The 27,422-nt window shown below is 42.7% G+C and overlaps 1 protein-coding gene across 5 annotated transcripts; it reads left to right on the top strand.

Annotated features, from left to right (window-relative positions):
- Positions 1-3,712: 3,712 nt before the first annotated feature.
- DENND10 (DENN domain containing 10) lies at positions 3,713-26,854 on the top strand. Of its 5 annotated transcripts, none has more exons than XM_041743951.1 (9): positions 3,713-3,820; positions 6,665-6,793; positions 9,331-9,410; positions 12,657-12,805; positions 14,446-14,557; positions 17,602-17,702; positions 20,752-20,859; positions 22,217-22,311; positions 25,162-26,854. In XM_041743951.1, exons 2-9 carry the CDS (start codon positions 6,761-6,763, stop codon positions 25,336-25,338), a joined length of 855 nt encoding a protein of 284 aa, XP_041599885.1. In that variant the 5' UTR covers positions 3,713-3,820; positions 6,665-6,760; the 3' UTR covers positions 25,339-26,854. The 5 variants fall into 5 exon arrangements, with proteins under 5 accessions (XP_041599885.1, XP_041599887.1, XP_041599883.1 ...); XM_041743949.1 differs by having other exon boundaries at positions 3,719-3,820; positions 6,665-6,861; XM_041743950.1 differs by having other exon boundaries at positions 3,720-3,820; positions 6,645-6,793.
- Positions 26,855-27,422: the final 568 nt, after the last annotated feature.

The raw sequence follows: 27,422 nt of genomic DNA, 5'->3' as shown, positions 1-27,422 counted from the left end.
GCTTGCAGATGCCTCTCCTCTGTGCAGGCACATCCCTGGTATTTCCTTGTGTGTCCAAATTTCCTCTTCTTACAAAGGATCCAATCTGTGTCAGATTGGATCACAGTTCACCCTTACAGTCTCATTTTAACTAAATAACCTCTCTAAAGGCCCTGTCTCCACAGACAATCACATCTAAGGTAGTGAGTTTGGGACTATACTATATAGTTATATCAGCTCATAACAGTAGCTGAAATATGGTAGGATTTTAATAATTATCCTAGTTGATTGGATGACGGTTACCTTCACCAAAAGCAGGTATTTGAGGTACAGATTGATACAGATTGGTGTATTATTGACGTTAAAGGCAATCCACAAGAGGATCTATTTTCCTTGTCAACATTTTACCCATAGAACCTTGCAAGATTGCAAAAGCCAATGAAACAGGAGTGTAAGTATCTACTTGGCTCGCAAACTGATTCTGAATCTGCATCCCACTTCTTAGCCCCTAATAAGTTTGTATTTTCTGTGAAACTAGTAGCATTAGCAACTATGTACTACAATAGTAAGCACAAAGAATCACCCCATGGGGCATAATTCAGAGTACTGCCCTCCAGAAATTCAGTCTAATGAAAGAACAGAAGAGCCTATATATTCCAATCCCAGTTTTATGGCCAAATGCTAATAGATCTTGGAAGAAGAAGCTAGTTTTGCCTGGGTTTAGGGGAGAAATGATATTTGAGCCTTGAAGATGTAGAATTTTCTGATGTAAAGAGCAAGTAGAACAGGAGGGCTTGTTCAAAATACAGTAGCACTGTAATCATATAGTAAAAAGCAGGAAACATTTACTATCATTAATAGCTAATAGAACTAATCATATTTTCATACTCAAAGTATTACTCAGTTAAAATTACTGAGCCCGAATTATGAGTATTAACTTGGATAAATATTTTAAAAAACAAAGTTGAGCCAAGAAAGGCAACTCACAAATGAATACAAATAGTATGCAACAGAATGGGAAGCTTTGTACACAAGTGATCTCTTGTGTAGTTGGAGTTCCCTTGCTTGGGTCTACATCCTGGCACCACCACTTGCAAACTATGTGATCCTGGGAAAAGTGTGCCACTTTTCAGTCTTCTTGTACATTGGGGAACCTAATAGGACTTATACACGGGGATATTGTAAGGAGTAAGGAAAATAATACAAGTAAAATACTTAGAACAATGTCTGCCATTCAGTAAATGTTAGCTCCTGTTGCACTGGTGTAAAGTTTTATTTTTTTTAAGTTTTTTTTTTTTTAAAGATTTTATTTATTTATTCATGAGAGACACACACAGAGAGAGAAAGACAGGCAGAGGGAGAAGCATGCAGGGAGCCCGGACGTGGGACTTAATCCCAGGTCTTCAGTATCACGCCCCAGGCTGAAGGCGTCGCCAAACTGCTGAGCCACTGGGGCTGCCCTAAGTTTTATTTTTAAAAAAGATTTTATTTATTCATGATGATCAAGGAGACCTTGGTTCTTTTCTCATAGAGTCGAAGAATGAATCTCGAGGACACAGGAGAAATAAAATCCTAAAAAAAAAAAAAAAAAAAAAAGGTTTGGAGGAAGGCTTTTCTTAGGAACAGATATTTAAACAGAGAACTAAATGAGAAAAAGGAACCAGACAGTTTGGGTGACTGCAGGAGCCCTTCTCGTGGATCCTCTATGCCTCTAAACCCAAATCTCACAAAGCTAATTAATTAGGGAGGGTCTTTGGTGTCTCATTTGATATGTTTTAAAGTCTTTAATATGAAATATTTCAGGGACGCCTGGGTGGCTCAACAGTTGAGCGCCTGCCTTCGGTTCAGGGTCTGATCCTGGAGACCCGGGATCAAGTCCCACGTCGGGCTCCCTGCATGGAGCCTGCTTTTTCCTCTGCCTGTGCCTCTGCCTCTCTCTCTTTCATGAATAAATAAAATCTTTTTTTTAATTATTATTTATGATAGTCACACATAGAGAGAGAGGCAGAGACACAGACAGAGGGAGAAGCAGGCTCCATGCACCGGGAGCCCGACGTGGGATTCGATCCCGGGTCTCCAGGATTGCGCCCTGGGCCAAAGGCAGGCGCTAAACCGCTGCGCCACCCAGGGATCCCCTAAATAAAATCTTTTGAAAAAAAAGAAATATTTCATAAATATATACCAATCGAAGAAAAACATGTAGTTTCCACCCAGCTTAAGAAATAAAGTATTACAGGGGCACCTGGGTGGTTCAGTGAGTTAAAACATCTGCCTTTGGCTTAGGTCATGATGTCGGGGTCCTGGGATCAAGCCCCGCATTGGGCTCCCCACTCAGTGGGGAGTCTACTTCTACCTCTGCCTCCCCCACTCATGCTCTCTCTCTCTCTCAAATATTTAGAAAAAAAGAAATAAAGTATTACAAATGTAGTTGAAGCCCTTCCCCTCCCTGCCCTACAGAGGTAACCACTATTCTAAATGTGGTCATTGTCATTTTCCTATATGTCTTTAAGTTTTGATTTATTTGTATGTTTCATTTAACAACATATTGTACTCTTTATTTTTTTTTTAAGATTTTATTTATTTATTCATGAGAGACACACAGAGAGAGAGGCAGAGACACAGGCAGAGGGAGAAGCAGGCTCCATGCAGGGAGCCCAACGTAGAACTTGATCCCAGGACTCTGGGATCACGCCCTGAGCCAAAAGCAGGCCCTCAACCGCTGAGCCACCCAGGCGTCCCATACTCTTTCTTTTAAAACTCTACACCAGGGATGCCTGAGTGGCTCAGTGGTTGGTTGTCTGCCTTTGGGTGGGGTCATGATCCCAGGCTCCTAGGATAAAGCCCTGCATCAGGCTCCCCACCCCGGGAATCCATTCCAGCGATGGGCTCCCTGCATGGAGCATGCTTCTCCCTCTGCCTGTGTCTCTGCTTCTCTCTCTCTCTCTCTCTCTCTCTCTCATGAAAAAATCTTTTTTATTTTACTTATTTTTTATTTTTTAAAAAGGATTTTAATCATTTATTTGACAGGGAAAGAGTCCACAAGCAGGAGGAGGAGCAGATGGAGACCGAGAAGCACGCTCCCCCACTGAGCAGGGAGCCCCATGTGGGGCTCCATCCCAGGACCCTGAGATCATAACTTGAGCTCAAGGCAGAGGCTTAACTGACAGCCCCCCAGGGGCCTCCTCCAAATCTCCTTTAAAGCACCATACTGTCTCCACCCTCCAAAATACTGCACTATTCTATTGCAATGGGTTTATCACTCTAGGCTGTTTTAGGATTATTTTACTCGGTCATTGCCTGTCTCCTTCTACTAGAATGCTCTGTCTTGCTCAACAGTGTATTCCCACAGTCTTTGCAAATCTTCAGGGTTTGTGTGTGAATGAATGAATGAATGAATGAATGGAGACCCTTCCTCCATACTCAGGGCCCCTCTTTATAGCCGGTCTGGAGAGCAGAAGTAGAATGAGAAAAGCGTGGGAAGGGGAGCAAGATTGGAGTAGGTGGAGGACGGCGTTTAAGAAGACCCGGATTAGAGGAAGTGAGGGAAATTGGCGGAGGCCAAGGGAGTTTTCTGAGGGCGAGGAACCCCGGGGCTGAAGGTGAGCAGGAGAGCGGGAAGCCAAGGTGAGCCGGGGGCGGGGCCTCCAGGGAGGGGCGGGGCCTTGCGTGGGGTGGGCGTGCCCGGGGCAGGGGCGGGGCCTTGCGTGGGGTGGGCGTGCCCGGGGCAGGGGCGGGGCCTGCGAGCGGGCTGTCGGGAGCGGCGCGCTGGGGCGGCGGCGGAGGAAAATGGCTGCGGCTGAGGCGGTGGACACTCAGCTGATGCTCGGAGTCGGGCTGATCGGTGAGGACGAAGGCGCCGCGCCCCGCAGGCCCGCGCTTCAGTTCCGCCTCCGCCTCCGCCTCCGCCTCCGCCTGGGCCCGGGTGGTCCTTCCCGGCGCGGCCCCCTCCCTACCGGGCCTGGGCGGGGGGCTGCGGGGCCCGGCCGTCCGCCCCGGGCCTGCCCGCCTGCGGCCTCGCGTGGGACCCGCCCGGGCCAGGCAGCGGGGTGGGGGGACGTCGAGGGTGGCCGAGCTCCGGCGGCTGCAGGGGCGCGGGGGCTGGGCCGGGAGCCGGTGGCGGGCCGCGCGGCTGGGAGGCGGCCGGGACGACGGCGGGACGCGGGGGACGCGGGGGACGTGCGCGCGCCTGGCCCCGATTCTGTGCTGGAGCGGCTCGAGTCTCGGTGGCCGACTGTGCCAGCCGGGGGGCTGAGCGTTATAGGACGAGTCATCTCCTGTTAAACTTCTCCCACAGCTCCCGGGGGCGGGGGCGGGGGCGCGGGTGGGGGGTGGTAATGTCTGATGGGCACGTTTCGGAGAAGCAGATGGAGGCCCCGGCCCCGGGTGGCATTGGTCCGGGAGGCACGCTAAGAAGCGGTGGAGCCAGGGGGAGCTCCTTGCATTATGGTGGGATCCTGGTTAGTGATGAGTTAGTGGTTGAGGAAGTACGTTGGGAGCTTTGGGTGTACCTGTGCCGTGTGCAGTGCTTCAGGGTTAGGTGTTTCCAGGAACCATTCATCCTATAGGTGGCAGCTAGCCCCCCCCCCCACCCCGGGGTTCCCTGCCTGCCGTCGTCCTTTGAAATAACATCCTATTGAGATTTTTTTTTTAAGATTTTATTTATTTATTCATGAGAGACACACACACACACAGAGAGGCAGAGACACAGGCAGAGGGAGGAACAGGCTCCATGCAGGGATCCAGGGACTCCAGGATCACACCCCGGCGGAAGGCAGGCGCTTAAACCACTGAGCCACCCAGCCTGCCCCCCTATTGAGATTTTTTACGAACATTCTCTTCCTCTAGTGTAGAAGAAGGTTGCTTGCTTGCGTTTAGCAAAACTGGCTGTATTTTTTGATGTCTCAAAGGAGTGCATTTATCTGGGAATGGCTTCCTGTATTTATTTTCTGATGTGATTTTTAGCTTTTACTTTTTAAAGATTTTATTTATTTATGAGAGACACACAGAGAGGCAGAGACACAGGCAAGAGGGAGAAGCAGGCTCCCTGCGGGGAGCCGGATGTGGGACTCAATCCCAGGACCCCAGGATCAAGACCTGAACCAAAGGCAGGTGCTCAACCGCTGAGCCACCTAGGTGCCCCTGATTGTGATTTTAAAAACTACTTTTTTTTAAATTTCTTTATAATAGTCACAGAGAGAGAGAGAGAGAGAGAGAGAGGCAGAGACACAGGCAGAGGGAGAAGCAGGCTCCATGCACCGGGAGCCCGATGTGGGATTCGATCCCGGGTCTCCAGGATCACACCCTGGGCCAAAGGCAGGTGCCGAACCGCTGCGCCACCCAGGTTTCCCTTAAAAACTACTTCAAAACAAAACCTAAGGATTTCAGGCATCTTAGTCCAGTTTGCAGGTACTTCTGAATGAAGTTGGGTTAAAAGTCTTACTTTATTTGATAACAGCAAAAATAAAGATGACCTATTGTATTTTCAATTCAGCAGGTTTTCTATTTTTCATATAGACACAGATTTAAAAGGGATTTAGTTCAAAATAATGGGGGGAGAAGTATCTCTCCCCCTTATGAAACATGGAGGGGCTAGATGTAGCTAGGTGCTGGAGCTGAATGATAGAGACTGGGGAATTCTTTTTTTTTTTTTATGATAGTCACAGAGAGAGAGAGAGAGAGAGAGAGAGGCAGAGACACATAGGCAGAGGGAGAAGCAGGCTCCATGCAGGGAGCCCGACATGGGATTCGATCCCGGGTCTCCAGGACCATGCCCTGGGCCAAAGACAGGCGCTAAACCGCTGCGCCACCCAGGGATCCCATGGGAATTCATTTTTTAAATTCTCTCTTCTATATACTTGATATTTTCCAATTTTCCATAGTAAAGGTGTTTTTTTTAACTTATAGAATAGATAAAAATCTTCATCCTTACTGCTGTACGTGCAGCAACTGTTTTTCTAAAGTTTAGGCTATGTTATTGAGGTGTTCACTTTGATGATGAACCTACATACATGACGGGATAACAATTATTGTTATTACTATTACAATTTATTTTTTTTTAAAGAATTTATTTATTCATGAGAGACAGAGAGAGGCAGAGAGACAGGCAGAGGGAGAAGCAGGCTACCTCTGGTTGGCAGGTTGGCAGGGAACTCATGGTGGGACTTGATCCCAGGTCTCCAGGACCATGTCCTGGGCTGAAGGTGGCGTTAAACCGCTGAGCCCCGCCCCCCCCCCCCCGCCCCACTATTAGAATTTTAAATACAGAATTTGCACAGTCAGTAGCGTGATTTGAGATTTCACCATTTTCTTCATTCCCAGTTTTGTTTTTTAACAAACCCTTCCCATGTATTTTTTGAAGATCCTCTCACTAGATGAAAATGTAATGATGAGTCTATGAGAATTTGTGTGGAAGGGGATAGGGGAGACCTCTATCAAAGCTGTAAGGCTAAGTTTTCATTCATAATTTGTTATAAAAGCTTTTCACTCAGGTGGCCTAAAACTAGGCCTAGGAGAACTAGATAATTTGACCAGTAGAGGTAGGTGGGAATATGGGGTCACCCGTGCTCCGCGATGCTTTGTGAAATGGGATGTTAAAACTGATTCCACTAAGTGCTTCTGAGTAACCAATCAATTCACTTCCTTGCTGCTGTTTGACATTCTCACAGTGACCATCTTTCCACCGTAGAAAAGGACACAAATGGAGAAGTTCTGTGGGTGTGGTGTTATCCTTCCACGACAGCTACTTTAAGGAATTTACTGCTGAGAAAATGCTGCCTTACAGATGAGAGCAAACTTCTCCATCCCTTCGTCTTTGGTCAGTACAGAAGAACGTGGTTTTATATCACAACAATTGAAGTTCCAGATTCTTCAGTTTTGATAAAGGTATAACTGCATAAAGGTCACACAACCAAAAATATTTAAAGTGATATCACATTATTCCAGTAACACTTAGCTTTATACATTATCATTCACAGCACACTTTTGAAAAATGTTGAATATGATTTTGATTGAGAATGTTTCCTTTAAGGTTTCACTCTCATTTATTCTATAAATGTTTGTTGGTGTATATTCTATGCCTGACCCTGTGGTTGGTATAGTGAAACCTTTTCCAGGTTATACTCTGATGAAGTAGAAATGTAGACGTACTTTCAAAGACAAGACTCTGATTAAAAGTGGAAAGAAGGGATCCCTGGGTGGCGCAGCGGTTTGGCGCCTGCCTTTGGCCCAGGGCGCGATCCTGGAGATCCGGGATCGAATCCCACGTCGGGCTCCCGGTGCATGGAGCCTGCTTCTCCCTCTGCCTGTGTCTCTGCCTCTCTCTCTCTCTCTGTGACTGTCATAAATAAATAAAAATTAAAAAAAAAAAAGTGGAAAGAAGCATTTCCTATAATTAAAAACTATTTTAAAGGATAAAATTATCCTTGGTAAAATTAAGAAAAGTTTTTTCATTTGTTTGTGATTGGTAAGGGTATATTAAGAATAGAAAGAGTTAAAGAAACTCCTGCATTCAGTAGGCTTTTGTGTGTGTCATTTGATATGAACAGTATCAGTGAGACATGTTGAAAACCAGTATGTGGTCATTGTGGATTTTTCTAACCCCAAGCAACCAGCAGGTTTTTTTCAAAGAAAAGAAATATTGGAAAGTGGCTAAGCTCCTGGCGTGTTCCTGAGTGGGGACTTCTTTTATCTTCTAGGGCTACTTTTTTCTTTTCTTTTCTTTTTTTTTTTTTTTAGGGCTACTTTTATAGCTGATAGCCAGACTATATGAAGCATGTCCAAGATACCAGTTTAAGGAATTACATTTAAAATAACAGGAAGGCAACTATTTAAAACTGCTAGAGGTTTGGGGCGCCTGGATGGCTCGCTCAGTTGGTTAAATGTCTGAATCTTGATTTCTGCTCAAGTCATGATCTCAGGATCCTGAGATCTAGCCCCAGGGCAGGCTCCACACTTATCTGGGAGTCAGCTTCTCTCCCTCTGCCACCTCCTCCACCACATGCACACTTGCACATGTGCTCTTTCTCTGTCTCTCTCTCAAAATAAATAAATAAAAAATCTTTTAAGGAATAATACAACTACTAGAGATTTAAGATAAAACATTCATAATTAGAAAATACAAATTGCAAAAAAGATGTTTTTCAGCGTGTTATAAAAGCTTTGGTTTGGTTCATTAAGTTCTTACTGAAAAGTCTTAATGTATCTTCAAGTAGATTTATCTATGTTTTGCCTATAGTCTGCCAAACAATAGCAACATTGATTTCAAATCTGTTTTTCAGATTTGAAAAGTAGCAAGATTTTATTATTTATTTATTTATTTGGAAGATTTTATTTATTTATTCATGAGAGATACAGAGCGCACACGAGAGAGGCAGAGACGAGACACAGGCAGAGGGAGAAGCAGGCTCCATGCAGGGAGCATGACGTGGGACTCGATCCCGGGTCTCCAGGATCACAACCTGGACTGAAGGCGCCAAACTGCTGAGCCACCCGGGCTACCCAATAGCAAGATTTAGAGATAGTTCTTTTTTTTTTTTTTTTTAATTTATGATAGTCACAGAGAGAGAGAGAGAGGCAGAGACACAGGCGGAGGGAGAAGCAGGCTCCATGCACCGGGAGCCTGATATGGGATTCGATCCCGGGTCTCCAGGATCGCGCCCTGGGCCAAAGGCAGGCGCCAAACCGCTGCGCCACCCAGGGATCCCCTAGAGATAGTTCTTATACTTCAAAATATGATTTCTAAATGTATTTCTGAAATGCTTTTTATAAAGTTCTTTTATCTCAATGGAAATAATAGATGTGATTAGCAGAAATTTATATTTATAATAATAGAGTCATATAGATAAATGAAGCTTATTGTAACAGTGCTTTTGATTATATGGCATTCTACAGAGAATTGACTATTTCAGGAACTGTGTGATTTTGCTGTATGTATTTTTGTTTCCTATCCTGTTTCATTATTAATATTATTTTTTCTATTTCATTAATTAATAGTTGATCAATTGGTAGGTCTAATACAGCATTTCTAATTTTGCTTTGATGAGGTTAGGGGACTTTAAATGAAAACTCACATTTTTGATACTTGAAATATATTTGTGTTTTTGAAAAAATTTTAACTCTGAAAGTATTACATTCTTATCTAGGAAATTAAATATAATATATATATATAAAAGTATATATGTGTGTATATAAACATAAAAGTATAAAGAAACAAAGTGAAAACTTGGTTACATTTTGATCTTTTCCTTTTAATGCCAGTGTGTCTTGTACAAGAGGGTTATTAGAATATAGTAATAAAAAATAAATCTGTGAAAGTGTCTTTAAAAAGTATACTTTTTTGTTTCTTTTGGACAGGTGACTCATTTTTCTATTGTTCTGACCGCCAAAGATTTTAACCCAGAGAAATATGCCGCCTTCACTAGGATATTGTGTAGGTCTGTATGAAAACTGTATTAAATGCTATCATACAAAAATGAAGATCTTATTCAATAGTTATGTAGCAGATTTCAACACCAAGGAAACAAATTTCAGCCCTCTGCCTCCCCAACCTAATCTTTACTGGTCCTCCAGAAACTGTTTTATAAAGAGGAACTTTCTCTTCTGCTTTGAGGATACTGTTCCTCTTGTTTGGGAAAATGATAGATGGAGGAGAAAAAGCAGTTTACACAACTATTGTAGTTCCTGGGTATTTTGAGTCACTTGCCACTTTTGGTCTGCTGCTTCTACTCACTTGTGATTTAGAACTTTCCTTAACAGGATGGATAAGTTAAGTGCTGGTGAAATGATAAGCTGGTCCATATGTGTCAAAGTCTATGTATGGGAGTAATTTTGGGGCAAGTTAACTGGCATTTTGAATTATGCTAAAGCACGGGACAATATTCCTTAGCTGGAATTCTGAGAAGCTGAGAATCTGATTAATTAGTTAATCATGACTCAGATAAACTTCTTTAGTTTCATCCTAGCTGTTGAAAAAAATTGTGTAAAATATACCAGTCTGCTCTCTTGCCTTGGTAAGTACATGCACTAGAGTTAATGAAATCTTTCTTAAATATTGGGGACATTGGTTTTTCCTTAATCAGGGCTTTGACAGGTTTTTATTTTTTTTTTTAATACTGTTATGAGATAGACCTGTAATTCTAATGTTATCTATTGGGATCCCTGGGTGGCGCAGTGGTTTGGCGCTTGCCTTTGGCCCAGGGCACGATCCTGGAGACCCGGGATCGAATCCCACATCAGGCTCCCGGTGCATGGAGCCTGCTTCTCCCTCTGCCTATGTCTCTGCCTCTCTCTCTCTCTTTCTGTGACTATCATAAATAAATAAAAATTAAAAAAAAAAATCTATTGTTATCTATTACAACTTCAGTCCTCAAGCTTGTGTCCAATAAGTAGTTTTGGGGGCAGGGGCAAAGGGAGTTGTTTTGTTTTTCTTACTATAACCTGATAAATCATTGCTTTTTTTTTTTTTTGCCATTTTTATGTACACACACTCATAGAGTGGAAATCTACTTTCTCATTACTTAAGAGTTTCAGGTAGGTTGTGTTTTGACAAAATGAAGTTTTACTGGTTTTGCAGCCAGCTGTGATAAGAGAGGCTCTTGTGAGATAAGTTCCAGGTATATAGTTCACTGTGGAATATATCTTCATTTTGCTGCTACTGTGGCACTGACACAAAAGGAGATTATTATCATAAGAAGAGACACCATCTAGGAGCCATGAGCTAAAAACACTGCAAAGTTGTTTTTGAACAAACACTGGACTCCCATGTCATTTGACTGAGTCAAGGTTAGGTTACCCAGTGAATTCACTGGTATATATTATGGGGCCCAGAATGTAAGGTTGCTTTAGACCCCACTTGCCCAAGAGGAAGCCCAAAGGAAGGGTTCCTTGGCTTCTGAAGGGCCATGGCACTGTTGCATTCTGGACTCTTCACCTATCACAGTTTAGGAGAAATGAGGACTCAAGGCAGTCACCTCTTCTGCCCCCTACCACTTACTGCACTTGCCTTTGTGTGTGTACATACCCACAGGCTCCTGCATGCCCACATGCACACACACGTGCACACACTCCCCACTAATGTGTCTGTGTGCACATGCACATAGACCAGCACTTTTCGATGATTTTGAGGTTACCATGGAGGTGCTCCCTTCCACTTCTGGACAGGAGCAGACAGGCATGCCTTCTATAGCATGCTGCTCACAGCAGCAGTGGAAGAGCCCATGTGAAGGAGTCCATTCCCTATGTGGGGTTCAGGTCACTTGCCATGACCCCCTTCATCTTCTAGTCCCTCCAGCTAGTGGCCATGGTGGAGAACTCAGGTCTCATGCACTCCTGGAGTCAGTTGTCCATACCAGGTGTGACAGCCTGTGGCTGTCCGATCTGAATAAGCTCCTGTGTGTTACACTTTGTGGTTTTTTCTGTGGAATGATTTTTGGAGAATTCCTCCCTCTGTTCAGTATTTCATGGCTCAGGGTTATCATGGAAAAAGTGGCCTTATCCTACTACCCTTCCTATGTTTCTCTTCTCTATTACTGTATATCTATTTTACAATTTTTTTGTATCTATTTTACAGTTTTAATGGTATGCTGTTTATTTGGTGGTGGTAATGTAAGCACATAGTAAAAACAATACAGAAGGGTATACAGTGAAAGTAAGTCCCTTCTTTCCCTGATTCCCAACTTCCCAAATGGAGACATTTTCTCTATATAGAAACATGTATATGAGTTCATGGGTGTGATTATTTTATATTTATGATAGCTTACCATATTCATTGTTCTCTACCTTTTTTTCTCAATTTGTACATTAAAATAATTTTAAAACATTGATGATTGACAAAATTTGGTTAGAAGTTAAAACACTTGCTTTTTACACTTAATGTACAATATAGTTTTCAGTTTGATCTGTTTTAAACAATGATTTAATTTTCCTTCCAGTTTTCTATCCCCTTAGCTGCTTACAGACCCAAGTAGGCCCAGTCTTGCTTCTCAAGCAAAATTTAGATTTAGTTACTCACAGGAAGAGATTTCAGGGGAGGGGACTGATTTCACATATGAGCTATAAATGTAGCCAGTGTCCTGTCAGCATTTTTTGGAACTTGATGGTGAATATATCTAGAGTGCATTTATCACTAGAAACTTAAAGGAGTTTGAATTCTTAATTATCTAAATATAGCTACCTCTGGGAACTCTGATAATAAATATAGGTCCTATAATTAGTGCTTTTTCTATAAACATTGCAAAACTTCTTCCTTGTCAAAGGAAATCCCAGTAATAAATAGAGTTTTTCTGACTAGAAGCACCATTTGTGAATGTAAGACATAGATTAAGTATACCATATTTTTAAGAATAATAGGGCCTCAGAAAGTCCATAGCTCATCCTCTTGCCTAAGTGGATGATAGCAGGCTTCCCCAGATGTGAGGAGAAAGCCACCTTCAAGGAATTGTTGAAGTCTCTTGAGTGCTTGGTTTTTTGTTTTTTTTTTTTTTTTTTTTTTTTTTTTGAGTGCTTGGTTTTTTTAAATACATTTTCAAATTAAATTCTGGAAGTGGTCGCGTCATGAAAAGATTCAGGCATTCAGAAGTGTATTAGCAAGTCTTAGCAAGGACCCGTATGTAGGCTTGGGTTGCATTACTCCATGTGGTTCATGCTGAATAAAAGGATGGTGCTTTTTGTTCTTCTTACAGAATGTACCTGAAACATGGCAGCCCAGTTAAAATGATGGAGAGTTATATTGCAGTTCTCACAAAGGGGATATGCCAGAGTGAAGAAAATGGCTCTTTCCTTAGCAAGGATTTTGATGCCCGAAAGGCATATCTTGCAGGCTCCATCAAAGGTAAAAAAAAAAAAAAAAGAAAAAAAAAACATAAAACAAAACCCCATCTCAGATGGTTCCATCCCAACAACAATAATATCCCCAAGCCCAGGGCAATCCTCATTAGACGCTGATATTCTGTCTTCCTGTATTCCTGTATACTTTCTTTTCTTTTCGTTTTTTTTTTTTTTAAGATTTTATTTAGGGTAGCCCCAGTCGCTTAGCAGTTTAGTGCCACCTTCAGCCCAGGGCATGATCCTGGAGACCTGGGATTGAGTCCCACGTCAGGCTCCCTGCATGGAGCCTGCTTCTCCCTCTGCCTGTGTCTCTGCCTCTCTCTCTCTCTCTCTCTCTCTCTCTCTCTCTCTCATTTTCTTTGTCTCTAATAAATAAAATCCTTAAAAAATTTTTTAAAAATAAAGATTTTATTTATTTGTTTGTGAGAGACAGGGAGAGGGGCAGAGACATAGACAGGGAGAAGCAGGCTCCCTATGGGGAGCCTGAGCCCGATGCAGGACCTGATCCCAGGACCCCGGGATCATGCCCTGAGCTGAAGGCAGACGCTCAACCGTTGAGCCACCCAGGCATCCTCTGCATACTTTCATCTATGTAATATTTATTTGCGAAACAGGAAGGAAGCTCAACTTCTCCATTGCCTTCTTTGATTAGAATTCTGTCTTTGGAAAGCAGATTTTTGTGGTGGTCCTTTCCATAGGATTCTGACAGTTATATAGAAATGTTATTTTTCAGCTAAGCTGAATTTCATGGCTTGAGTCTCCACTGACTTCCATAGTTTTCCTCTCCTTACTTTTAGCAGTTATTTCTTCCATCTGGAGAGCTCAAGCTCCTGACCCAGAGTTCCTCTTTTAACTCCCTGCCTTTCTCTCCTAGCTGGAACATCCAAAATGGCCGTATGGGGCTAAGCCACAGACTTCAGGGTCCTTAAAAGGGAAGATAGGGGAACTCTGAGGATTGTGCTAGCTTTCATTCTTGTCCTCCCACAGCACTATCTATTGCTCTTGATGCTCATGTCCTTTTTTATTTTTTATATTTTTAAAAGATTTTATCTTATTTATTCATGAGAGACACAGAGAGAGACGCAGAGACACAGGCAGAGGGAGAAGTAGGCTCCCCACGGGGAGCCGGGTGTGAAACTTAATCCCAGGATCACACCTTGAGCTGAAGGCACATGCTTAACCACTGAGCCATCTAGGTGTCTCTTGATCCTCCTGTCCTATACCGTTGCTAAGCATCCCTGTTAAAGTGTTAGATTTGTCCAGCTATCTCAAAAGGACCCAGTCATGATATGTATATGTGTTGGGGAGGGGGTGTCAGTGAACTCTTTTTAAAAATTAAGGATTTTTCATGACAGAAAATGCTGGTTCCCTTCATATCATTTCCTATGTTATGGTTTTGGCTTCATCTGTGCATCCACAGAGTCCCTTGGAGGAGGAATCAGGTTTAGGCAGCACCAGCACCCATCCTAGGGAGCAGATATGGATTTATATGCCTGTCAAGGGTATAAGGTGCTTCTTTATTCTCTGTTTTGAAAATATTTCTGTATTCTATATATAGAAAATGACCTCTATTTATTGGAAAGAAAAATTTTGTTTCCTTATATATTATTTAATGCAGTAACTTATAATTTCTTGTGTTTTAAGACATTGTATCTCAGTTTGGAATGGAAACTGTTATCTTACACACAGCGCTGATGCTAAAGAAAAGAATTGTCGTCTATCACCCCAAAATAGAAGCCGTCCAGGAGTTCACCAGGTATTGTCTCTGGTCATTAAAAAGTGGTGGCTTTGTTGGCAGCCAGTTTGGGGCAATATGTGTTCCTGTGTGCTCTGTTCTGTTGCACATTTGGTATAAATAGAATGTGTTAGGCTGTGGGTGAAATGTCATTTTGGTTTAATGTTTCAGGTGAGATTTAATATTTCAAAGTTACTGAATTTAGGCAGATTCTTTTTTTTTTTTTTTTTAAGTATTTATTTATTTGAGAGAGAGTGTGGTGGGGAGGTTGGGGCAGGGGGTGGCAGAGAAACAGACTCCCTGCTGAGCAGGGAGCCTGATATCTGGCTCAATCCCAGGATTCCAGGATCACAACCCAAGCCAAAGGCAAATGCTCAGCTGAGCCACCAGGAACCCCTAGGGAGATTCTTTTTTAAATTTAGAAATATGAATAAAGCAGGGAGTTTGAACTTTTCCTTGCCAGACAATAAATATTTTAGGCTTGTAGCCTATAGGGTCTCTGATTCAACCACCCAACTGCCAGAGTCAGTGCATATGTAAATGAATGAGCATGGCTGTGTTCTCGTAAAACTTTATGTGCAAACACAGAGGGCTGATCCATAGTTGCAGCTTCCTGACATCTGTTTTTTTTTTTTAAGATTTTTTTTAATATTTTATTTATTTATTCATGAGAGAGACAGAGAGAGAGGCAGAGACACAGGCAGAGGGAGAAGCAGGCTCCGTTCAGAGAGCCTGATGTGGGACTTGATCCTGGGACTCCAGGATCACGCCGTGGGCTGAAGGCAGGCGCTAAACCGCTGAGCCACCCAGGGATCCCCAAGATTGATTGATTGATTGATTCATTCATTCATTCATTCATTCATTTATGAATGATAGACATAGGGAGAGAGAGAGGCAGAGACACAGGCAGAGAGAGAAGCAGGCTCCATGCAGGGAGCCCGACATGGGACTCGATCCCGGGACTCCAGGATCACGCCCTGGGCCGAAGTTAGGCGCTAAACTGCTGAGCCACCCAGGGATCCCCCCTGACACCTGTTTTAAGTAATTTTTTTTTTCTTGATCAACCTTCAGTTTTATTTTCGAGTACTTAATACGGTCTCATGGTTTAACATCCAAAGGTTTAAGTAATTATTTTTTTCACTTTTATCACAGACTCACTCTCTCTTTTTTTTTTTAAAGATTATTTGAGAGAGAGAGAGCATGCACAGGTGGAGGAAGAGGGACAAGACTCCATGCTGAGCATGGACCTGATGCTGTGCTTGAGCTCATGACCTGAGCCAAAATCAAGAGTCGGATACTTAACTGACTGAGAAGCCCAGACACCCCTCTCTTATTTATTTTATTTTTTTAAATTTTATTTAAATTCAGGACTCCTGGGAGGTTCAGCAGTTGAGCATCTGTCTTTGGCTCAGGGCGTGATCCTGGGGTCCCGAAATGGAGTCCCACATTGGGCTCCCTGCATGGAGCCTACTTCTCCCTCTGCCTCTGTCTCTGTCTCTCTTTCTCTATCTCTCATGAATAAATAAATAAAATATTTAAAAATTTTTAAAATTTAAATTCAATTCACCAACATAGTATTATTATTTTTATAGTTTAAAACATTTTTTTCTTTAGCAAATCTAACTTGTTCATAGATTTATTTTTTTTTAAGATTTTATTTATTTATTCATGAGAGACAGAGAGAGGCAGAGACACAGGCAAGAGAGAAGCAGGCTCCCTGTGAGGAGCCCAATGCGAGACTCGATCCCAGGACCCTTGGATCATACCCTGAGCCAAAGGCAGACGCTCAGCCACTGAGCCACCCAGGCGCCCCAGATTTCTTTTTTAAAATCAGGAAGACCTAGCTTTAGTGCTTACTGTATGCCAGGTATCATGTAAGTCACCTTACATTACTAAATTTACTCATGATGAAAAGTCTGCAATATTCTTGCCCTCTCTTATGAATGAGAAAATTGAGGCTCTGAGAGGCTAACTGGTTAGAAAAAGAAGGCTTGATAGGATCTGGGTTAAAATCCTAGGAGGGTACCTTACTAGCTCTCTGACCACATATGGGATACTTCAACTCTCTAAGCCTCCATTTCTTTATCTGAAAAATGAAGATTATAGTGCCCACTTCGTAAGCTTGTTGTCAGGATGGGAGATACTCTGTAAAGTCTTTGGCCTGTGTCTTGCTCATTGAGTGCACTTTAGAAATGATTGCTACAATAGTGATTGCCTCAGATTTTAGGTGAGAGAGCTAGGACTTTCACCTGCTTTGACCCCCAAAGTCTTTATTTTGCCACCCAATTACCCTTTCCCTCTCCGTTGATGCTTCTGAAACCGAGATGTCCACAGCTTCTGAAATATACAGCAGGGCCCCAGTGGGTTCACCAAATCATGGGTAAATTTGGCATCTCTTTCTCTAGTAGCTGTATTATTGGAAGTTTTTAAGGAAACTTACCTAGTATAAAAACAAACCAAAGTAGTTTACAAGTTTGATTAGAATTTTAAATATGAAATGAGAGACTTCAGAAAAATTTGTTGCTTGCAGGGCCCCATTTTGGATCTTAGCCTTTGGCTGCCTCCGTGGCAGTTTTCAGAGTGAGGTGTTTGGAGGAAAATTTTAGAAGTGTTACTCCTTGCCACCACGGACATCTTTTGAAACTTCACCTTGAGCCTTTTGTAGCTAATCTGACCCAAAAAAAGGGGCAGAATTTTTTTTTTTTTTTAAATTTTTATTTATTTATGATAGTCACACAGAGAGAGAGAGAGAGAGGCAGAGACACAGGCAGAGGGAGAAGCAGGCTCCATGCACCGGGAGCCCGATGTGGGATTCGATCCCGGGTCTCCAGGATCGCGCCCTGGGCCAAAGGCAGGCGCTAAACTGATGCGCCACCCAGGGATCCCAAGGGGCAGAATTTAAAACATTGTATTACTTTAATTTGAAGCCTGGAGGTATTGGCATGTTTAATGTTCCTGCCTCTGCCTCTGATAGACAGTTTCCTCTTGGGGGAAGAAGAGGAAGGAGGGCGGGCTGAATCGGGGGTGGGCCAGCAACCTTTTGAGTTCTTGCCTTAATTCCTCAGGACTCTGCCCGCCCTGGTGTGGCATCGACAGGACTGGACCATACTTCATTCCTATGTGCACCTGAATGCCGATGAGCTGGAAGCCCTGCAGATGTGCCCAGGTAGACGACAGGATCTCAGGGGAAGAGAGCCTTGGCTTTATCCAGGGTTATTGCCATTTTGGGGAAGGTTGTTTCTGCATTCCTAAACAAAATAATGATAATTTATTATTTCTTAATATTTCTTTCTTCCTGCATGGAACCTGCTTCTCCCTCTGCCTGTATCTCTGCCTCTCTCTGTGTGTGTGTCTCATGAATAAATAAGTAAAATATTTAAAAAAATTTTTAATGATGAGATTCTAAGAATAATTTAATAGCACTGTTATTTATATCTGTAGGAATCCTGACATTGTCGTAACATAGTCTTTTGTTTTTGTTTCATTAAATTTAAGGTTATCATTCCCTTTATACTTTTATGATCTTTCTTTTTTTTAAGATTTTATTTATTTGAAAGAGAGAGAGTGCACAGACACACAAGCAGGGGAAGTGGCAGAGGGAGAGGGAGAATCAGGTTTCCCGCTGAGCAGGGAGCCTAGTGTGAGGCTCAATCCCGGGATCCTGGGATCATGACCTGAGCTGAAGGCAGGCACTTAACCGACTGAGCCACCTAAGACTTAGGCGCCCCCTAAGACTTATGGTCATAAAAGATTCTTTCATAAAGTGATAATGATGATGATAGATGGTAGGGGCTTTTGTTTTTGCATTTTTCAGTTATGAAAAATTTCTTACATATAAACTAATGTGCAATGTTTGTGCAAGTTATAAAAAAATAAAAGGAACACTCATGGACTTACCAGAGATGAAAAAATGGTATATGGTCTGTACTTTGAAGCATCTCATGTACCTTCCCATCTCATTTCTTACTCCCTTCCTCTGGCCCCATACACAGAAATACATAGCTCTAAATAATATATTATTTAGTTTTACTAAACTACCTTTATATATAAGGATTCATGATGCATGAATTCTGTGGTCTGTGTTTTGGTTTTTTATTTTTGCTTAACAGGATTTATGTATTTTCATCTGGGTATTTGTAGACCCATTCATGTTCACTGCTATATAGTATCCCATTAAGTGATATACCATAGTTTATTCATTTGGACTTTTCTTATTATTTACATTTATTTACTTATTTATTTATCTATTTCAGAGAGAATGCATACAAGTAAGGGGGGCGGGTGGAGAGGGGTAGAGGGAGAGAATCTCAAGTAGACTCCTCACTGACTGCAAGCCTAATGCAGAGCTTGATCCTAGGACCCTGAGATCATGACCTAAGCTGAAATCAAGAGTCAGTCGCTCAACTCACTGAGCCACCTTAGGTGCCCCTCTCATTATTCACTTTTAAAACAGTGCTGCTATAAGCATTCTTATTATGGGTCTCTTAGTGCACACATGTAAGACTTTCTGTAGGTTATATGTCAAGAAGTAGAATTTTGGGGTTATAAGGCATGCAGATCCTCAAGCTGCTGGGTAATGCCAAATATTTTCCTCAGAAATTGTACCAATTTATCCTCCTGCCAGTGTAGGAGAGGTCCCATTGCTTCCTGTCCTCAACAACACTTGATTACTGTCAAACTTTAAAATGTTTGCCAACTTGGTGGGTATACGGTGATATTTCATGTGCTTTTAATTTTCATTGATTCTTAATGAGGTTAAACATATTTCTGTTCTTGCCATTTGTGTTTCCTCTTCTGCAAAGTAACTGTTTTTTACATATTTTTCCCCCGGGTGGTTTTTCTTACTGATTCATAGAAATTCTTCATATATTCAGGATATGAACCCATTGTTGATTATATATGTTACAAAAAAATCTGAGTTTGTGGATTTTATTCTTACGGTGCTTTGTAATGAATAGAATTTATTTTAAGGTTTTATTTATTTATTTGACAGAGAGAGAGCATAAGCATGGGGAGCTACAGAGGGAGAAGAAGTAGGCTCCCCACTAGCAGGGAGCCTGATGTGGGGCTCAATCCCAGGACCGTGGGATCATGACCTGAGCCAAAGGCAGACTCAACCAACGGAGCCACCCAGGCACCCCAATGAATAGAAATTTATTTTGTTTTTAGACTTTTTATTAAGTTGATATGCTTCATCTGCTTGTCACCCAATTTCAACATTTGTGAACATATTACAATCTTGTTTTACCTAGTATTCCTCATGCTTTTTTTCCCCCCTGGGTTTTTGTTGCTAACTGATGTATAGTTGTCATATGATATTAGTTTCAGATATACAAAGTAGTGATTTGACAATTACATACATTATGAAATATTCACCGTAATAAATTTACTCACCATCTGTCACCCTATTTACTGTCACTCAAGTTATTACAGTAGGGATCCCTGGGTGGCGCAGTGGTTTAGCGCCTGCCTTTGGCCCAGGGCGCGATCCTGGAGATCCGGGATCGAGTCCCACATCGGGCTCCCCGTGCATGGAGCCTGCTTCTTCCTCTGCCTGTGTCTCTGCCTCTCTCTCTCTTTGTCTCTGTGTGACTATCATAAATAAATAAAAATTAAAAAAAAAAGTTATTACAGTATTATCAACTATATTCCCCATGCTGTACTTTTCATCCCTGTGACTTTTTTTTAAGACTTTATTCATGAGAGACAGAGAGAGGCAGAGACATAGAGGGAGAAGCAGGCTCCTCACAGGGAGCCCAATGTGGGACTCAATCCCCGGATTGAGCCACCCAGGTGTCCCATCCCTGTGACTTATATATTTTATAACTGGAAATTGTGCCTCTTCATCTCCTTCACCCATTTCGTCCATCCCCTTACTCTAGAAATCCTAATTTTAGGGCGGCCCAGGTGGCTCAGCAGTTTAGCGCCCCCTGCAGCCCAGGACCTGATCCTGGAGACTCAGGATGGAGTCCCATGTCAGTCTCCCTGCATGGAGCCTGCTTCTCCCTCTGCCTGTGTCTCTGCCTCTCTCTCTCTCTCTGTGTGATATCATAAATTAAAAAAAAAAAAAAATTAAAAAAAAATGCCATAGGGTACAGCTGAATAAAGCAGTGAAGAAAAGCACCAGACGAGCTTTTAGATTCTGTTCGCTTTTGATATGTTCACAATAGGATTTGTTCCTGCTCCGGTAATAATTGGTTGTCTTTGTAACACAGGTTATATCGCCGGATTTGTAGACTTGGAGGTGAGCAACAGATCAGACCTCTATGATGTGTTTGTGAACCTGGCAGATAGTGAGATTACCATTGCTCCACTTGCAAAAGGTTAGTTCTCTGTTCTGTTCTGTTGTTGATACAAAATGTCAGCTAAGCAAGTCGTACTTTTTAAAATTAATTAATTTTTAAACATTTTTAACTCCAGTGTAGTTACCATACAGTATCCTAGTAGTTTCAGGTGTACGAGATAAAGATTCAGCACTTCCATATGTTACTCAGTGCTTATCAGGATAAGTGTACTCTTTATCCCCTTCACCTGTTTCACCCGTGCCCCCGCCTACCTTACACAGTTCTATTTTGTTAGGCTGATTCTCTAAAACCAGTATTCAAGGGACTGCTTAGCCTGCTGTGCTGAAACTGGAGGGATTTTTCAATGGCTAGAACACAGCGTCTATTCTTAGAGGCCTCACCATGCTAGTAATACGTTCTGGCTGCTGATGGGGAACTGTGTATGTTAATAAGATACTGTCTTGTTTCTCCACATCCCTGTTTAAACACACTGTATCCTGTTATCTCTTGCTGCATTAACAAATCACTTCTAAACTTAGTGATTTAAAACAGCAAGTGTTTATTATCTCACAATTTCAGGATTAACTGAGCTGAGAGGTTCTGGCTCAAGGTCTGTCCTGAGGGTTCGATCAAAATATTGCCAATCCTGCAGTCCTCTGGAGGCTCAACTTCTGAGTTAACTCACATGGCTTTTAGCAGGAGGCCTCACCACCTGGGCCTCTCTATAGAGCGGCTTGAGTGTTCTCATAACACTGCAGCTGGCCTCCCCAGGAGCGAATGAGCCAAGAGACAGACCACGTCGCCTTTAATGAGTCAGTCTCAGAAGTCCTACACGAGCTCCTTCATACTGTTTGTTAGAAGGAAGTCCAGTCCACACTTAAGTGAGGGGAAATGAAGGAAGAGTATCAAAAAAGGTATAGAAATTTAGCTCTGCACAAGGCGGAGTGACTTGTGACTCCTGTATGGAAAATCTTCTTGAATGATATGTCAGTAAGCACAAGAGAACGAGGGAATTACTGCTTTTTATAAAACCACGGTGACAGGACACTGGCTGTGGCCAGGGCCACTTAAGCTGCCAAAGCATCAGGCCCAGAAGGGGTGGCTGTCTCCCTGCTGCCTTCCATTGCTCTGAGTCTCTCACACAAGCTCATCTCATCATCTCTTTGGAGTGACAAACAGAAGTGTTTTTATTTTGAACATGAAGGATAAATTGTGACTGTGCCTACCTCCTAGCACATTGTCCTGGTTGTGCTCAGTATTAAGATGGAAACGGGAGGTTGTCAGCAGGTTGTTTTGAAAATTCCCTCCTGTGATTGTTCATCTTTTCCAGAAGCTGGCATGGTTTTTATTATGTAAACTTCTAAATATTCATGTAGCGTATGCTTGATCTCACCAGAGGCCATGACGATGGGCAAACTGCACAAAGAGATCGGTCAGCTCATTGTCCAGTCTGCAGAAGATCCAGAGAAGTCAGACAGCCAGGTTATACAGGTAAGTCCTCAATCTCCCAATATACTGACAGTCCTGAAATGGTGCTGCTGGGCAGGGTGCAGCAGAGCTGCGTAGAGTGCCCGTGACTTGTGGAGTGCCATGGGCAGACGCTCAGACCAGGGTCTGCAGGGTGGCCCTGGTGACGATGAGCAGGTGGGGAGCACTGGAGCCATATAGCAGGCTCTGGGGACAGATATGTACGGGAGCTGGTGCTGAAGGCAAGCATCTAGAGTGAGAAGTGTAACACACACACACACCGCCGAGTGGTCAGGCATGCTCTTCTGGGCCAGCCAGTGCATCCTGTGCTGCTAGCAGAATTTCCATGGAAGAGTGCATTATAAAGAGAAGGTTGCTCTCTTTATATCAGTGGACTCTAGAGAGAGTGTCTTACTCTAGCTTTGACGTACTGTGTTCAGAACATCGGTAAGCATATCATCAGATCCCTGCCACAGTTAGCAGAGTCTGGGATCAACTCTGCAGGGCTGGCTGCCTGTGGGGTCTGCCTGTCAAGCTGACCACAGTCAGTGTCCATGTGAGCCCGCCTCTCCCCCTCGCCAGCTTGGGATGGCCAAAGAGTTTATTTAAGCCACTCAGCGAGGTGATAAAGCCCCTCCTCGCCCTGCAGCCTGCCCAGCCTCCTCTCCTGTCTGTATGTCTGCATTGTGCCTGTTCCCAGGCCCTTGCTCCTCATCTGGGATACGCTTCCAGCCTGGCCTCTCCCAGGCCTTGGCTCATCTAGACCCTGTGTCATCCCATGGGGGCCAGAGGCCTGGAAGGATTGTCTCTCTCTGTCTGCACCTGTGCCACCTAGGGGGTCCTGATAAGCAGATCCTGTTTCCCGGTTGGACCTTGCTCTGTTCTCCATCTATTCGTTCATTCACCCAGAAAATATTTATTGAGCACTAACTATATGTCAGGCACGGGCCAAGGGGGATACTGTGGGGAGCAAAGTCCCCTGCCTGCATGGCCTGTATTTAGTGGAGTAGGTAAATAGAAAATAGTGTAAATGCCAGATCATTGTGAGCCATAATAGATGAATGCTGTGATAGAAAGAAGAGGCCAAGGTAAAGAATGTTAAAGAAGGGGTCAACAACTATCTAGGAAGCAGCATGGGTGCTAAAGGATGAGTGGAGCCTCGGCTTTGACAGGAACCCCCCAGCAGCTCTGTTGTTACTGTTGTTTCTGGGGGGCCATCCAGCGCTGGCTAGGAAGAGTGGGTGGGGCTTGTCCTAAGGACCTGATCCCTGAGCTTCTCCTTTCCTACCATGTGGGTGGTCATGCCCATCCATCTCTCTGTCAACATAGGAGTAAAAACATTGACTCTTTTTCTTAAAAAAGACTTAGAGTGCAAGTGAGCGGGAGGAGAGCAAACTCTCTGCTGATTAGGGAGCCTGATGAGACCCATGAGCTCAGGATCCGTGAGATCACGACCTGAGCTAACATCAAGAGCTGGGTGCTTAACCAAATAAGCCACCCAGGTGCCCCAGAACATTGACTCTTTACAGTGTTGGTGAACTATGTAAATGAGTATTTTTTTTGCTTTGTTGGTTTCAAAGATTTTATTTATTGAGAGAGATCATGAGTAGTGGGGAGGGGGGAGGAAGGAGAGGGAGAAGCAGACTCCCTGCTTAGGAGTGAGCGCAATGTGGGACTCGATCCCAGGACCCTGAGATCATGACCTGAGTCGAAGGCAGATGTTTAACCCACTGAGCCACTTTGGCCTTCCGTAAATATGAATTATTGTGTTTTTCGTGGACTAAAAGTGATACACAGTATAATGGATGAAAGTGCCTGGCATATCATAGGGGTTTGAAAATATTTGAATGAATGAATGTCAGCAAACCAAGAAAAAAATATGACTTAACGTGACCTTTGGTAAATCCTCAGCCGTGCAAAGCACTGTCAGTCAATAAAGAAGAATAAAGCTCACATGACAAGTGTGGGGTTACTTACCCCAGGCAGAAGAGGACTCTGGGAAGAGATTTGTTCTAAAAACAATACCAGGGTTCCTCAAAAAGTTAAATGCATGGGATCCCTGGGTGGCGCAGCGGTTTAGCGCCTGCCTTTGGCCCAGGGCGCGATCCTGGAGACCCGGGATCGAATCCCACATCGGGCTCCCGGTGCATGGAGCCTGCTTCTCCCTCTGCCTGTGTCTCTGCCTCTCTCTCTCTGTGTGTGACTATCATAAATAAATAAAAATTAAAAAAAAAAAAAAAAGAACGTTTTAAAAAAAAAAAGTTAAATGCAGGGTTACCATAGATGCAGGAATTCTGGGTATATATCAGAAAGAATTGAAAACAGGGACTCAAATAAGTATTTGTACATCCAGGTTCGCAACAAAATGTGGTATATGCATAGAGTGGAACATTAATTATTTAGTCTTAAAAAAGGAATGTGGTACAAGATGGATGAACCTTAAAAACATTATGCTAAGTGAAAGAAGCCAGACACAAAAAGACAAATATTTTGTGATTATACTTACAAAAGGTACCCAGAACAGGCACATTCATAGAGGCAGGAAGTAGAATGGAAGTTACCAGAGTCTGGAGACTGGGATCGGGAGTTACTGTTTAATGGGTACAAAATTTCAGTTTGGGATGATGAAAAAGTTCTGAAAGTGGATAATAGTGGTAAAACACTGCTGATGTGGTTAATGCCGCTGAATTGTACACTTAAAAATAGCTAAAATGGCAAAAACATGCCGGTTTTTCAAAGTTGTTTTAAGTTTCATTTTTCTCAATTTATAAATAGTCTGATAAACTTAAAAAATGGCAGGAGAACTCTTGGAATGCAACAGCGAATCATCTTTTTTGATGCTAACGTATGGCATATTTTCCTGTTTCATTGAAGGATATTTCCCTAAAAACGAGAGAAATCTTCACCAACTTGGAACCATTTTCAGAAGTTTCTGGTGATGGAAAAAAGCTAGTTCTCAATTTTGAGGCCCTGAAGCAAAGACGATTTCCACCAGCAACAGAAAACTTCCTTTACCATCTAGCAGCAGCCGAGCAAATGCTGAAAATCTGACTGTGACGTCACTGATGAATGATAGAAAGCTCTACCATGATTATCCACTAACTATGTAAAATACTGAAAATAACAAAGGAAATTATATATTTTTAATGATTAATTTGCAAGTATTGAGATTTGACCCGAAAGGGCCCTGAAACAGATTTGAAAATTCTTCTGTATTTCTCCTGATTGGTTTCATGCCTGGGATCAGTGTTGGACAAAGTGCTGTAACTACCATATATAACGTTAGCAATGGCGTGGTATCCCGGAGTAAGAGAGAAAAAGCTCTGCCAAGTTCTTGTACAAATCACAGCAAACCCAAAAGCCTTCATTATTCTAAGTTCCAGTTATCTCATTGTGTAGCCACAAACTAATGGTTTATTTTCAGAAAGCTGCCTGAAATTTTGCTTTATATTCTTCTAGGAAGAACTTTTATTCCTCATGAGGAACTCTACTTTCTGAGCCAAACTACTAAGTTTTCTGCAGAACTCTCTAGAAGATCATTCAAAACAGATCCTGCAGTTGCACTTTCTTGTAAAAGAATTTTTTTTCTTGGCCTTTGAACATTTTTGCCTATATTATGAGGATTTTGCAGATTTTATACTTGAGTAGACAACTTTAATAATCCATATTTATACTGTTGCAGAGGTGAGCATTTGGCAAACTTAAGCCACTAGTCCTCGTTAATTAACCCTGTTGCTAGCAATGTTCTTTTGAAAAAGATGCCCGTCCTATGGTAGAGTAAAAGAAGCCCATTTTGTATGTAAAAGTATGAGTGAACAGCAACTTCCTGTGATTGCAAAGGCCAAAACTAGAGAGTGTCTTCAAACTTTAGTAAAAGTAATTTAGTCACTTATGAAGGGAACTGTTCTTGTTCAGGTTATGTATCTTTTTCATAGTTGGAGACCTAAAAATTGCAAAATAAGCATGGAGGTCTAAATTATGTATTTGTTACTTTATTCCATGTATTCAAATTAGTTACGAAAGGTTATTTTACACTCACTACTGTTGTCCTTAGAAATCTTGCCCGGAGAAAATGTTTGCAAAAAAATCTTGTCTTTATCAGATTTTCATTTATTCTTTGTTCAGACATTTGTTGAGTAAAAATAAAAAATAGCCTTTTCTCCTCCTTCCCTAGGTGGGGGCAGGGGAGGATGTGAAATGAGGTGATGTTTCTAGAGCAAACAATTGAAAATTAAATCTGCACTTTATGAAAATGAGTATGAACATCTTTTATGTCCCTCATTTTTTATATTACTATATCAGCTAATGATCAGAGTTAAAATTACAGATTTATGATGCAGAAATAAAATGGGAATGATACTCGAACAAAAGTTTTAGACAGCTGAAGAATTGTGTTCTCTTTCTGTAATTGTCCCCAACTCTGAACAAAAGATAAAACCCTCTTGTCAATGCAGATGTGCTGGCGGGGTTCTACAAGATGGAACATCTCCCTGCATGGAGCCTGCTTCTCCCTCTGCCCGTGTCTCTGCCTCTCTTGTGAATAAATAAATCTTAAAAAGAAAAAAAAGATGTGTTGGAAAGTTAAGGGTGTCGGGCTCCATTCCTCCACCCCTGGCTTGCCTCCTATGCCCCTGCCCTCACCTACTCCATCCCCCACTTCCTAGGGCTGGCACTTCAGCGTCTTCTCTTTTGAAAAGATGCCCTCGCATTTCTACTGTCACCTGTTACTAAGTCTCCACTTGGGGCCTTGGTATGTTGTGCTCTTTAATTTTTAGTGTCCACCCGTGGCTATACTGAGCCATCTGGTATAACTTTTTTTATTTTTGAAGATTTTATTTATTCACGAGAGAGAGGCAGAGACACGGGCAGAGGGAGAAGCAGGCTCCGTGCAGGAAGTCCGATGTGGGACTCGATCCCAGGTCTCCAGGATCACGCCATGGGCTGAAGGCGGCGCTAAACCGCTGAGCCACCCGGGCTGCCCTGGTACAACTTTTTTAAGTAGGCTCTATGCCCAGCATGGAGCCAAACACGGGGCCTGAACTCAAGAGCCTGAGATCCAGACGTGAGCTGAGCTTGTCAGCTTAACTGACTGAGCCATCCAGATGCCCCTGGTAGAACTTTTTTTTTTTTTACTC

Source organism: Vulpes lagopus, chromosome 2 (assembly GCF_018345385.1).
Source record: "Vulpes lagopus strain Blue_001 chromosome 2, ASM1834538v1, whole genome shotgun sequence".
In the NCBI taxonomy this organism is placed as follows: Eukaryota; Metazoa; Chordata; class Mammalia; order Carnivora; family Canidae; genus Vulpes; species Vulpes lagopus.
This window is presented reverse-complemented; position numbering and strand designations above follow the sequence as displayed.

Excerpts from the sequence above, each read along its gene's own strand:
- DENND10 (XM_041743949.1), top strand. The coding sequence starts at position 3,766 with ATGGCTGCGGCTGAGGCGGTGGACACTCAGCTGATGCTCGGAGTCGGG. Across the intron at positions 9,411-12,656 it reads TTCACTAGGATATTGTGTAG|AATGTACCTGAAACATGGCA; the intron begins GTCTGTATGAAA and ends TTCTTCTTACAG. Across the intron at positions 17,703-20,751 it reads AGCCCTGCAGATGTGCCCAG|GTTATATCGCCGGATTTGTA; the intron begins GTAGACGACAGG and ends TTTGTAACACAG.